The sequence below is a fragment of the Tenrec ecaudatus genome, chromosome 2 (assembly GCF_050624435.1).
Source record: "Tenrec ecaudatus isolate mTenEca1 chromosome 2, mTenEca1.hap1, whole genome shotgun sequence".
Classification (NCBI taxonomy): domain Eukaryota; kingdom Metazoa; phylum Chordata; class Mammalia; order Afrosoricida; family Tenrecidae; genus Tenrec; species Tenrec ecaudatus.
The window spans coordinates 12,189,128-12,203,641 of NC_134531.1; the positions used below are offsets into that span (position 1 = coordinate 12,189,128).

The 14,514-nt window shown below is 41.5% G+C and overlaps 1 protein-coding gene across 1 annotated transcript in view; it reads right to left on the minus strand.

The window, feature by feature from the left end:
* The window catches only part of DNAH5 (dynein axonemal heavy chain 5), a 378,136-nt gene that overhangs the window by 25,173 nt on the left and 338,449 nt on the right, over positions 1–14,514 (minus strand). Inside the window, exons 70-74 of the mRNA XM_075540865.1 lie at positions 14,209–14,358; positions 9,867–10,112; positions 5,191–5,410; positions 2,909–3,114; positions 1,686–1,889 (exon numbers count right to left, since the gene is read on the minus strand). Of these exons, the coding sequence (XP_075396980.1) occupies positions 1,686–1,889; positions 2,909–3,114; positions 5,191–5,410; positions 9,867–10,112; positions 14,209–14,358 (1,026 nt within the window). The remainder of the gene's footprint in view (positions 1–1,685; positions 1,890–2,908; positions 3,115–5,190; positions 5,411–9,866; positions 10,113–14,208; positions 14,359–14,514) is intronic.

Sequence of the window (14,514 nt, forward strand, 5' to 3'; positions counted from 1 at the left end):
TCTGGCTATATAACACATGTGAGGAGAAGGCCGTTTGTGGCTTGGCAGCTTGTTTCTCGATGGTCTTACCTAATTTCAACCAGGTGTCTAAATAAGCACTATGTAATAATAACTATATTGTCAAGACCCACAGAAATAACAGTTTTAGCAATTAGATCCCAAAGAAGATGCCGGGTGGGAGTTGTACTCTTGTAGGGAGAAAATCAGATGCTAGGAAAAGAGGAAAATGTTGAGAGAGAGGGAGAGAGAGAGAAGGAGAGAGAGAGAGAGAGAGAACATATATCGTGTCAATCTTGTGTTAAAATTGTTTACTCATATCTTCAGGTTCCCTCTACTTCTTTACTTAATTCCTTTTTACATAGCGTCTTCTTATAAGCTACTTCCAATTCATTGTGGAATGAAGTGCACAGAAATGCATGTATTTACAGGCAAACCTATATTTATACCTAGATAGGCTCTCCGCCTATTCACTGCTAATAATTTAAAAGCACAGTTAGTATAGTTAGGACAAATATATGTTGATTTGAATTAATCAAAATGTTTGGTGGTAATATATAATAAACCCCTAACATTTATATTGCAAAGAAACCTCAAAATACACTGATAAATTTAGCCCTTTGGGGTTTCGCTTCTGTTTGTTGACTCCGAGATAAACGGCTGAGGCGGAGGAGATGACTAAGGAATGGTCTAATGAATCCAAGGTACAGAGACAGAGCACGTGTTCATTCGGAGACACAAATCATGCGTTTTCCCTGCATATCCCCAAATTTCCAGTCAAAATTTATTTCATTCTTTCTCTGTGTAGCTCTTCTCTACTGAGGGTGAGCTTAACCCCCTCAGGGACATTTGACAGCCTGCGGAGATATTGTTGGTTGTCATTATTTGTGGGTTAAGCATTGTGGGCTGCTAACCACAAGGTAAGTGGTTCAAACCCATTAGCTGCTCCATGAGAGAGAGATAAGGCTGTGGGATCCTACAAAGATTCATAGACTCGGAAACATTATGTAGGGTCGCTATGAGTTGGGTTCCACTCGGTGGCAATGGGTTGCTTTGGTTTGGGCTCTGGTCACAGCTTGAAGGGAGGGGGAAGGGGTTCTAGCATCTAGCAGACTGAGGCCAGGGATGTGGCTCAAGTTCCCAAAGTGAACGGGATAGCCCACTCACAATTTAAAAAAACTACCCACTCCTGAACATGCTGAGGCTGAGAGACCCTATCTTAAAGGAAGTGTCTATTCCAAGTGGGTTCCTGGACAAGGCCACGGGCTGTCTACTGGGCTAGAGTAGAAACCAGGCCACAGATGAGGCAAGAAGACGGAAACACTGAGCAGAGTCTAGTGGCTGCCTTTTCCCTATGAAGTGGTCTCACAGAAGTCTCACGGGAAGAGAACTCCAAGAACACTGTGCAGGTTCCATAGTTCCAAACCCACTCATCCATCACCACCCCCAAAGTCTATTCCTCTCTGAGGCACGCAAAGAAAAGAGGGTTGGGGAGAGTCACACCAAACACATTCAAGAATAATATTTTAATCAAGTGAATATAAAGTTACTATAGAAAAGCATTCATGGTGAAAGCTTACTACAGATCAGCATTCAAATTAATTTTAAAGAAGAACATACAATTAATATAGAAAGGTAAAATGGTTGTCATTAGTTGATGTAAACGTAATTAGTTGACATAGACATACCTGAATATACTGAAGATAATTCTCCACAGAGCTGCATTTTGGAATATTGTATCCTTCGTAAAAGCTGAAATCAGGGGCAAACATATTTTCACTGAACCAAACCTTAGCAAAAGTGTTCAACAGTCTCTTATCATAGTCATCGGTGACTCGCCCTCCATATTGAATCTCTCCTATCATGTAGCGGACAGTGGTCCAGGAGACTCCCTGGGGAAATTTAGAGGAAATTTGTGTAGAAATTATTATCATCATATCATTACACCCCCAACAACTAATAATGTTCGTTGTTACAAATAACATGAATTCATTTATCAAGCTACATGGAAAATTTAGAGAGAAAATTAAGTAGGCAAGGGAGAAAATATAGAACAGAATTTAAAATTCCCATGGCATGCAGACTTGCTGGAACCGTGGAGGATGGAGGAACCTCTGAAATTATTTTCTTTAAGAACGATTTGTATTCACAATAGCAACTCAAAAGATTAGATTGGGGTGGTGAATCATGGGGAAGGAGCAACTCCAAAAATCAGGACACGAATGGGTCAAGGAATGGCCTGAGATCCTGAACTGCACATGGAGAAATTGTTGAGTTAGTGCCATGCCCTGCTAGGCGCATCCTCAAGCATGACAATAAAAACAGAATAGAATGGATCCTGAAAACTAAGTGTAAACTGAAATTTAATTAATAGAACTTAAAGAAGATCAGTCACCTAGAGCTCACCTCTAGGATTTGAAATAGACTGCTTAGTGAAGCATGCACATTAGAGGGAGCTTTGAAAAGTACATGGGAAAACACCGCTCTTTTTCAAATCCATTTTTTCCATGAACTTTTTGAAGCACCCCGTAATTTAGTACTTTGATTTCAAAGGAAAGAAAACAATTTTCTGATAAAATTTAGTTCTTTGAAAAGTGTACATTTGAAAAGTAATCTAAACCCTCATTTTAAAAGAATTTTTAAAAACTATTTCCCTGCCCATTTTTTTGCAGACCCTTTTGGATTGCTTTATATGTATTATCAACTTGCCTCCGAGTAATAAAAATGATCAACATTTGCCCATTTTATACCTTATCTCAAGAGGCAGTGTCACCCAACTTGCCATGGCTTAAGATAATGGGTTTGCCAACATAGAAAATCACTATTCTCCCATGATTTACCCCGAAGTGAGGTGGTCTTCTTAGTTGGAAGACCCAGTGCCCCACCACCATAGGCAACACCCCTGCAGTACCTTTTTGATGTCCACGTCGTCCAGGTGGTTTTGGATGAACTGCACGGTGGCATTAAAATCGGCTTGGTTGAACTCGTAGGGTATATTCCAGCCAAGTGGTCCAAACTTGCGCCTTTCCTGGACCGTGGAGTGCAGGAAAGCCACTGCATACAGCGTGGGCTTCCACTGCGTTAGAGTGCTCACATCCAGCAGGTCCTGGCTCACCCCTATTGGAGACAATTGGTAGGAAACGCATCATTTTTCATCCATCTCATTTTCTACTATGTTAATAAATTATTTTTTGTGTAATTTCCTGACACTAAATGTCACTTATTTCTAATTGTTTCATTGCATTCACATGAAAATTGGAATTTGACTTTTGATATCTACAGAACATTTCTCTCTGAGAACAACCTGCTCAGAGATTTTGTGGACAGAGGAGTTCCCAGCAATTCAATGGAGGTGCATTAAACATGGTATAGTGGGCACCAAATAGAGATAGTAGAATGATGATAGGAAAACAATGAATAAAAATAACAATTGGAGTGGAGAGCAAATGCTTTGAAAATGATGAGGGCAAAGAATGTACAGATGTGCTTTACACAATTGATGTGTATATGGATTGTGATAAGAGTTGTATGAGCCCCTAATAAAACGTTTGAAAAAAATGATAATAATTGGGCGTGTGCTTGGGTTGCAAAGGGCTTCCATATGCACTATTTTATTCACAATTAAATGATTGCCTTATTTAATTTTACTGTCACCATTCTCCTACTTCCCGTTTATCCTCATATTCCTTATAGAATGAAAGGAAGTTGAATCCTGTTAGCCACACTCAGAATCATCTCTGCAGATATTTCAGGCAAAAATAATAGTGACCATTATTACTATTATTAATTACGCTATTTAATAAAAGTATATTTCAATGCTCCTAGGTATATTTTAATATGCCTATTTGACAGGCGAGGGACTGAATGCCATGTTGCTGTCCTAACTGGTATCCGAGCAAGCAAAAGACTGGTCAAAGGAATGAGCAGAATCCGGCTACCTGACCCCACATTTCATGCTCTTCCCATGACCAGGAGCCACAGACCCAAATCCATGAGGCATATGTGAAATGGTACAGTATTTTCCTTCCTGTGGTTCACTTAATTCACTCAAAATAATGTTTTCAAAGTCCATCTGTGTCATGGCATGTATCAAGGGTTCACTTCCCTCTGCAGTAAAGCCCCATTACACATACACAGTATACATTATACCAGACATCTCAGCTTCTCATCTCATGGCCATTTGGATTGGTTCCATCTTTGGGGGACTGTGACACGTGCAACAATGAACATCGATGTACAGGTGGCAATTAGCATAGGTACGCTGAGATCTCTTGGCTCTTTCTAAGAATGGAACTAATATGAAACCCGTAGAATAGACCAATGAGAATAGCCCGGAGAGGCCAGAGTTAACAGCGGGAACCAGGGCTGGGCAGGAAGGGGCTCTTTGCTTTGCGAGTATGAGGTTTCCACGTCTGGGGGCCGAGACGATGGCAGGGGATAAGGGTGACACTTGCAGAACATGACCAGTGGAATTGGTGCCACTGAATTGTACAGGGGCAAAGGGTTGGATTGGAAAAGGCTGGGTTACTTATATTTTTACAACTTTTTAAAAAAGTCTATGGAGCAGAGAGCATAGTCTCTGTTCCCTGGTGATTGGAGGGACATTTGCATCTCTTTTTGTTGTCTTGATTCATTTATTTTTTGTTTAAAACCGGTAGTAAAGCAACTGTAACATATAGTTTGACATTTTAACCAGCTAGAAGTGTGCAATTCAGGGACACAGGTTACATGACTACTATCTACTTCCAAAAGGTTTGGATCACTGCAAAGAGACCCTCAATTCCCTTCAACAGTGAGATCATGACCCCCCTGCTCTCTCTGCATTTGCCAATCCTAGAGATCCCATTAAGTGAGATTAACTAACATCCTGTCATACAGCCCGAACAAAAAATGTAAGTGGCCCATAATTTTAATTCCGTTTCTTCTCTTGGAAGGGTATGAAAAACAATGACAAAACAGGACCAAATGCTTCCTGATGCAGGTATGAAGCTGGAGGAACTATGTGGAGCCCTGACTGCCTGTCATCTTTGGACCATGGTGTACCTAGATTCTGACTCATGAGGGCCATCACCAGTGTTCAATGACCAGTCCATCTGCTGTAACTGCAACCTCGCAAACTGTTTTCCAATGTCCTTCGTCAAACACCCTAAGTCCAGGCCGTGCCTGTGGGCTCAAAGGCTGGTCTCCACTCACCGCCATACGTTCTTTTCAGTCCTGCCCGGAGGCCCTGTGGAGGCTCGTTGGCAAATTTAATGGACATCTGAAGGAGTGTGATGGGGAACTGCTTATGGACCTCGGTGGTCATCCAGAGGCGGAAAGCGTCATGGACAGCCTCCGTCTCTGTAATTATGTCCATGAGCTCGTCCATGAAATCGAGGCCCAGGTGGCAGTTCTGCAGAAGTGCCCATCCTCCCTGAGCCAATGAAAACACATAGACATGTGGTTGCTTCAGGTTTTAAGAAGAGACCAAAAGTAGTAATCCTCCAGAAATTAAACAACTAGCATATTAGTCACTTGAAACGCATGTAGATCAAACCTAAGATTTCAGAGACTGCACTGAGAGAAGGGAGTTTCCTTCCTTGTTCCCTGCATTCTGTCTCGTGGTAGAAGTGAAGGCCAATCGAGTAACAATATGAGGCTCATGGGAAGCATCCCTTTAATGCTGTGCCCTCCCCAAGTCCTACGACAACTACAAGGAAGATGGATACTTTTAAAGGCATGAACGCTTAAGAACAAAGACAGCAAGGGTGAAGCTAATACCAATAACATTTTAAACCGATTCAGTGGTCTCTGGTTGGCATGCAGCTGCCAACTCAGAGATTTACAAGTCAAGTCTACCAGGCGGCACCTCAGAAGCCTATTTTGGCAATCAATTTCTGAAGAAAAGAATCGCCATTGAAAACCCTGTGAGCTCAGAAGCAAATAAGCCCACATGGAAGAAGCACACCGGCCAGTGCGATCACGAGGTGCCCAAGGGACCAGGTATAAGGCATCATGCAAAAAAAAAAAAAAAGATGTAAGTGTGTGTATGTATGTGTATATATGTGTATATGTATATATGTATGTATATATATGTATATATATATCATATTAAATGAAGGGGGAAGTGCAGAGTGGAGACCCAAGGCCCAAGTGTCGACCAATGGAGATCCCCTCATAGAGGGGTTTAGGAGAGGAGATGGGTTAATTAGGGTGTGAGGTAGTATCGATGAAGAACACAGTTTTCCCCCGGATCCTGGATGCTTCCTCCCCCCAACTACCATGATCCGAATTCTACCTTGCAGGGCTGGATAGGACAGAGGCTGTACACTGGTGCATATGAGGGTTGGAGGTACAGGGAATCCAGGGTGGATGATACCTTCAGGACCAAGGGTGTGAGGGACGATGCTGGGAGAGTGGAGGGTGAGTGGGTTGGAAAGGGGGAACTGATTACAAGGATCCACATGTGACCTCTTCCCTGGGAGAGGGACAGCAGAGAAGGGGGGAAGGGAGACTACGGATAGGGCAAGATATGACAAAACAACGATGTATAAATTACCAAGGGCATATGAGGGAGGGGGGAATGGGGAGGGAGGAGGGGAAAAAAAAGAGGACCTGATGCAAGGGGCTTAAGTGGAGAGCAAATGCCTTGAGAATGATTGGGGCAGGGAATGTATGGATGTGCTTTATACAATTGATGTATGTATATGTATGGATTGTGGTAAGAGTTGTATGAGTCCCTAATAAAATGTAAAAGAAGAAAAGAGAAAAAAATGATTAGGGCAAAGACTGTACAGATGTGCTTTATACAATTGATGTATGTATATATATGAACTGTGAAAAGAATTGTATGAGCCCCAATAAATTGTTAAAATTTAAAAAAAAGAAAAAAGAAAACCCTGTGAGCAGAGTTCTCCTTGTGTATTCATGAAATTACCATAAGTTGCAGCTGACTCCATAGTAAATTAAAAAAAATACATAGCACTCCTTAATAAGAGTCATGGTGGCATAGTGGTTTGTGCATTGGGCTCCTAACCACAAGGCCAGCAGTTCAAAACCACCAATTGCTCCTTAGGAGAAAGATGAGGCTTTCTACAACTGTAAAGATTTAAAGTCTCAGAAACTCAAAGCCACAGGAACAGTTCTACGCTGCCCTATGGAGCCACTGGGAATCAGAACCAACTCCATGCCAGAGAGTTTGGCTTTGTGGCAATACCCTTGGCAAGTGTTAAAACAGACTCCAGAAAGCTGACTCCTAAACTGGCATTGAGGAAAACTGAAATAGAACCTCATTTAAAACACTCAAAAGAGTAGATGGTATGCCTCATGAAGTGATCACTGAAAATATGGGTGTTACAGCAAAGTGTGGTGAAGAAATTAGATGTTGTTCAGGTATTTGCAAGAATAGCATCTAGGTCTTAAAGGCGCATCTTAAAACATGCAGTCATCTAAGTGAGGTGTTCTAAGTCCACTCAGAAGGAGCACACCGGCCCCTGTGATACAAGGATTATAAATAGTAAAATACAAGATCATAGGAGGGAATTATATTCTAGTTTAAGTTCTGAACACTCGGCTTGCAGAAGACTATGTATGACAGTGAACGCCCAATATCCATTGCATCGTCCCCACATAGATGTGGCCTCCACTGAATGCCCTCAGACCACTGACAAGGGATGTGAACAACCTTGTCTTTAGAGAGGACTTTAGAAAGTGAGTTATTGATGATGTAGTCAGGTTAAAATTTAAAATATTATCATTTGTTTCCCCTTTTAACAGGTGTTTGTTTGAGTTCCTATCATCTTCTGATTTCCTTTGGATTGAAGTATTGCTGTGTTTTGTTTTGTTGTTGGAGGGGGCTTTTGTCTGATTTTTGTATATGAAATCTAGGATTGGTAAAGCTATAAGGATAGTAACTAGGTGAGTAGGTCCTTAGCGTTATGGACGGGAAGTGGGGAAGTAAAGGGAGTTAATAATTATGGGTACCAAAATGCAGAAAATTTTCTAAAACTGATGGTGGTGATGATTGCTAAGCTGTCTTTGATATAGTTAAACTGTTGAATTGGATAATACATTAATTAGATGCTCAATTAAACCTTTAAAACAAATGAGTTGGAGGCATGCGATACCTCTGAAGGTGCTGGGAGATGATGTGGCCCAAACAGAAATGCTGGTTCAAATCCAGCACTCCTCCAGACAGGGGCAGGAAGCTCCCTTCTCCTCTAAGTGGCAGCCAGAGCGGTGATCTTTAGAATGTGAAAGGTGGCCACCCCAAATGCAGGAGCCTTGACAAATAATAAGCATAGTTCATGTACAATGTTTTCCCTAGACCTAGCAGACTGGTTTTAGAATGTAAAACAAAGCCAAGAAAATAATTTAGGTTAAACAAAAATAATTTTCTTCATACCTAATCATTTTTGCTAAAGTCATGTACAATATCTATTTTTTCCCAATCTATTACTGGTGGTGTTCTCCTGGCTCTGTGCCTCACTTTGGGTCTTTTAGGTTAATCCTCACATGGCCCCAAGTGTTGAACATTCAGCTACTGACCAAAAAGTTGACGGTTAGAATTGATCCAGAGGCTCCTTGGGTAAAATGTCTGAAAATCTGCTTCTAAAAGACCAAGACATTGAGAGCTCTTTGCGCTGTCCTTCTCTGAAACATAAAATTCTACCTGGACACACCTGGAGTCACCTTGAGTCAGAATCCCCAGCAATAAGCAGGTTTGCCTGTGTTTGTACTCAGTCCTCCAACAAACCAAGGGGCGGATCTAAAATCTTAGTGGAGTTCCGTATGAACCAGCCATTTGCATCATCTCACATAATCCCTAATATTTCCTTCAGATAAAGAGCACTGCTCAATAGGCTTCCTGCTCTATGCAGTCTGAAAACTGCGGTTGATACTGCTCCGATCCAAATCAGAGCATGCGCAATACAAAAGGACACGGCAACCTGCAGCCCCAGGTGCTCTCTTTCATCCAGGAGGAAGGGGACACTGAGCTAGCCAAGCTTCCAGGTGGGAAAATTGACTACAATCTCCACCTTAAAGTAGTTTAACCCATGTTGCTTCTTTGGAATTGCTCTCCTAACCAAACCAAACCCATTGCCAGGGAGTCGGTTTTGACTTACAGTGACTGTAGGCAGGACTTCCAAGAGGGCCAGTCTTTATGGGAGCAGACAGCCTCATCTTTCCCCCATAGAGTAACTGATGGATTTGAACTGTAGGCCGTACAGTTACAGCTCACTGCCTAACCCAAAGCACCACACTGCTGTACTCTATGTCAAACACCCGATTTTCTTCTTATTGAGCAGATCATACATTTTGCTCTCCTTGAGTCACTGGTTTATCTTTCTTTGTTACCACAAAACATTTCATACAACCCTTTTTTTAACAAAACTTTTAAAACACTAACATCTCTAACAATTTATAAACATGATGATAATAAGGATTCGGTTTATTTTATTTGAGCATAATAAATTCCTAAACAGAACACAGGGATAGACTGGAGGTAAAATTGCTCTATTCAAAGTCTAGTTACCTGATGCCATCCTTATTTATCTTAATTTTAAATTACACAAGTACATCATTAATGTTCATGTTTCTCATTCTTAGAACAACACTATCTTTGCACCCGGCGTAGAAAACGAGATGTTCTGGTTGAGTGTGTTTTCAACAAATGTTTTAAGTTGTATCTGTTTTTCTTTGAAACCAGTATTTTTCACAGTGTAAAATGACATTTTATGTTAAAATAGTATCCATGTCTAATAGATATATTTTGCACGGCTTAGTAAGGAGCATGCATCATGTAAATCCAAGCTCTTCCTAATGATTCCTACGTTCTTCTCTGTATTGCTATCTGACAAGGAAAGGCAAGTTTAAATGCCTGGCCTTACACTGGCCATGGTCTGCTGCAACAGCTTGCGGGCATGGACCTCTTGGCCCTGACCCATGGACACATAGCGGGTCTCTATTTTCAATCTCTTCCCCAAGGCAATGATGGAATCTGTGGGGTCTGAGCCCATCGACAGAAGACAGATGAGTGGCGTTCGAGGGTCTGATTCCTCCCACGTCTTTTCCAAGTCCAGGATAACACCTTCGGCATAGCTTTCTCCCATGGAGTCCATGATGTACTTGCGGGCCTACCAAAAACAGGACAGGAGTCACTCAGAGCCCAGCCGCTCCATGTAAGCATGCAATATGGTTTTCCAAATTTCCTGTCTTTAAACAGGGTTATTATGTCCACAGTAAGCCTGCCAGAGGGTTGTTGTTTGTTTGTTGTTGGTTAATTTGGTCCCCATTTGGTTGGGGTGGAGAGAGTGTTACTTTCCAAACCAAAAATTACACAGTTGAAGAACAGAACTCAAGTGTGTCCACTATTTCTCTGGAACCTAGTAGCTCTAGCGGTACTGTCGGCTGTGCATTGGGTTACTAAAGTCGGCGGTTCAAACCCACCAGCTTCCCCACAGGAGAAAGATGAAGCTCCTTGCTCCCCCCAAAATTCACAGCCTTATAGGAAGCCTGTGTGGCACCTCTAAGCATCAGAATGGACTCAATGGCAGTGAGTTTGGGGTTTGGTCTCTGGAACCTATTTGAATTGCTGCTTCTTGCTATACATATTAGAAATTCTTATCATCTAAGATGCTTGAATGGAAATACTTATATATCTAAATCTAAAACAGCATCCTAATACCCAGAATTTAATGAATAGCAGTCAAATAATTATTGAATGACTGTTTATTGAATATAGCATATCAAATATTTATTGAATGAGTAAACAAATATTGAAAACCCTTAGCTCATAAATATTCTATGTATGTAGCAAAATTTGAATTCTATGACATTAACCAAGAGCACTTTTTCTCCAATCCATACTACTTTCTACTACTACATATTTTTATCATCCCAAAGCCAAAACCATCACTACTGGCTAACTCGGTTTCCTCTAGCTATAGTAGCAATATTCTCAAAAAAAAATTCATTGTCATGGAGTCAATTCTGACTCATCTGGAACCTCTAAAAGAGCATAAAACGTCCCCTAATGGTTTCTGAGACCGTAACTCTTTACAGGAGTAGCAAGTCTCATGTTTCTCCCATGGAGTGGGTGAACTGCTAACCACCCGCCCGACATGTACCCAACAACCCTCTTATCAAGATGGCAGTAGAGATGGGGTGAAGTGCATCATCTCAGAGTCTTATATAAGAATTGTAGCTCCTCCGCATAGGAAAACAAATACATATCACCTTATGCTCACTTTCAGAGCGCGGTCAAGCACTGTGAGTTTGAAAATCAGACACAGGATTGTTAACTACGTTTTAAAAGTATAGCACAAACAGGTCATGGATGGGTAGGCTCTCCTTGGGTCATTGGTTTATTTTTCCTTGTTACCACAAAACATTTCATACAACCCTTTTTTTAAACAAAACTTTTATATAGTAAATAGTCTCCTATGAATTAGTCTCTGTTCTTCCTGCCAAAAAAGTAATCATGGTTTCCATAAAATGAAATCATAACCCTGATGCTTCTCAATCATGAAATTTTATAATTTTATATATTAACTGTCATGTCTTAGATACTACCTGGGTGGACAATAATTACATTGCCTTTTGGTCTTTCCTTCCGTCTTTTTACTTCAAGGGTCAGTCTTTGACCACCTATGGGCACTGAACAATGGAGGCACCAAAGGTAAGTGTGTTGCTAGGGGAACAGTTGAATGGAGATTTAAATTGACTGTACTTGGAAATGTTTTTCAGGAAAGAAAGGAATTGAAGTGTCTTCCCAGAACAGGAAGTTACTAGTCCAATTCCTCCAATAGCAGGGGGAAAAGAGGCATGACCCAAGGACCTTACAAGTCTTAGCTCAAGCATCTGCTCTGCCAACCTGAATTCCCACATAAGTTCCCATTACTGAACTGTCTCCTTTGGGACTCAACTCCAGGTCAAGCTCCAAGCTGTAAGTGCGGAAGGGGCAGGATAGCCAGCCCAGCCAGTTACCTTGTTCTTCCCAATAGCTGCTAGCTAACTGTGAACGCTGATCCCTGGATTATCAACTAGGAAACCAGAAGTGGGTGCTACAGAGATGGTGCCCCAGAGAGGATCCTATAAGTATTAATGGTAGACCAGGATGCCCGAGGATGTAGGACCTGAACCAGAACCAAAGAAGTCTGCTCTAGTTTGAGATTTCTGAAAGACATCCAACCCTCCACCTGGACAGGAACTTCAGGATTTACTAGGATGCTGTCACTCTGGTTCTTTTATGTTATCAGTCAGATTATTCTCAGTGGTGGGATGCAGTCTGTTTGCACCTATTTGGAAGAGCCAATATCTAATATTTTATTGAGTTTGGTGAACCCATTGTTAAATGGCACTTGCAATCGGAGTTCTAAGGTAGAAATCACAAATTTGCTTGCTTTCCTCTTTTATAACGTTCATCTGGCAACAGCGATGTTCTAATATCATGAAACAATAAACTACCTTTGGATGTAAAATTCCTTTACACTTAAAGCATCCATTAGGGCAGCGAACTGGAAGTAAATTCTTTGAATCCCCTCACGGAATCCCATCTGTGTTGGCAAGCTATTGACTCTGTTGGAGTCTTTCTCTCTCCCCACTCCCTCACCTTCAGTAACGTCCAACAGCTCAATAAGTCTAGAAATCAGGCACCGGGTTGAGCTAAATTGCCAGGCTCAGAATCTTATTCTACTCATGTGGTCATGTGGCTTTGGATTTCTTTATTTATGCATCCTTTGCAGTACGGAGGCAGTAATTAAAATGGCCAAGCTTAGAGGGTGTCTCATGATTTGAATTGTGCCTTCCCATATGTTTTTAAATTTGAAACTCCAGATGCATTTGAATTATGGTGTTAGCAAAAAAATGCTGGATGCACCATGGAGTGCCGAAAGAACAACAGCTCCGTCATAGCAGAAGCGTAGCTAGAATGCTCTTGAGAGGCAAGACAATGACACTACCTGTCAGGTACTATGGACACGCTATCGAGGGACACCAATCCCCAGAAAAGGATTTCATCCTTGGTAAAGTAGCAGGGTCGCAAAGAAAAGAAAGGCCTTTGACAAGATGGATTGACAGTGGCAGTGCCAATGGGCTCAGACAGACTTAAATTGCACTGTTGAGAAAACTATGTTTTCTGTCAAAGAAAGAGAGAGCAAGAAGCTGCTCCAACATTCCCTTCCATGCTGCTGTGAAATAAGGCGCGTCTTGTGGACGATTCATTTGGGCAGGATAAAAGTAATGAAGTCCAGAAGACAAAACGAAGGAAGGTGCCCTGTGCTGCAAAGCTCATTTTTCTCTTCTCAATAAATCTCTGGATGTGGTTGTTTCTATGGCTCCACAGTGGACCGAGTGGACTTGGCGGTGGTTATGCCCCATGTTTTTAACACCCCTCTGGATAGCAAAGGGCAGAGCATCCTTCATTCCATTACAAAGCCTGGCCTATCAGTTCTCTACAGCTTATTTGAAGAAGTCCTTCAGGAACCAGCCTGCGCTGAATGTTAGAAACGTGTCTTTTCATATGTGAAGGCAAGACTCAACAGCTCTCTGAAAAAGCAGATCTTCTTGAGGCAGGAAACACATTGAAATGTTGCATACAATTCAAATAGGAAGGGGTTCACCAAGTTCATGAAAAAAAAGGAATTAAAAGATAGTTTTCCCCCACAAATATTTTTGAACCTCCCTTGTAGTTCTAGCCCCGATTCCTTTCTTGCATATAGACACTAAGCAAATGTTAAAGAATAGAGCCTCCCTCTAGTCTACCCACCCTTCTTAACAGCTTGACGCCCTTCATGATCAAATATTGTTTAGCTCCTAGCAAACCGAATAGCCTACCATCAGGGGGTTACAATAAAATACAACTGCAGAAGAATACATGACCCTGATGTTCTACCTGTTTGTCAAGCGTACGAATATGGTTCTCTCATTCACTCTTTCTTATATACCACTTGGCCCAAAGAAGATTCAGAGATCACTTAGAGTGAATGTACACCTCACAGCATTTCTTCATGTTAGCTTTTACAGTGTTCACATTTGCATGGATAGAAAAGCACGTAAGACTGTACTAGAAAATTCTCATTGAAATGAACATTTTTAATCTTTCTTTAAGTATAAAAGGTAATTCTCCTTAAGAATATTTCAATCTCCTCTCCCATTTTGCCCCCTGCTTTGCCTCCCCATCCCCCACTTCTCTCCTCTCCTTTCCCATGTCCCTTTCCCTGTTTCTCTCACTTGGGCAATGGTTCGATCAGGACACCAGGACCTAATCAGGAGAAGCCGTCTGAAGCAATCGAGAGATTTATCATAGGCATTTGGAAGAGGTTCCTCTTCAGGATTTTCTTTATCAAACCAAATTTTCCACACTTTCTCATTTCTTGAGATCTGAAAATACCAGTGAGGGGGGAAAATATGTCACACCACACAAACAACTTGCAGTAATAATGCACAGATATCTTTTCATCAAACATTCTGATGATTCCAGAGGTGTGTGAACTATATCCCTTGTCTAGTACTTTCATTGTTATATTGGGACGTCAA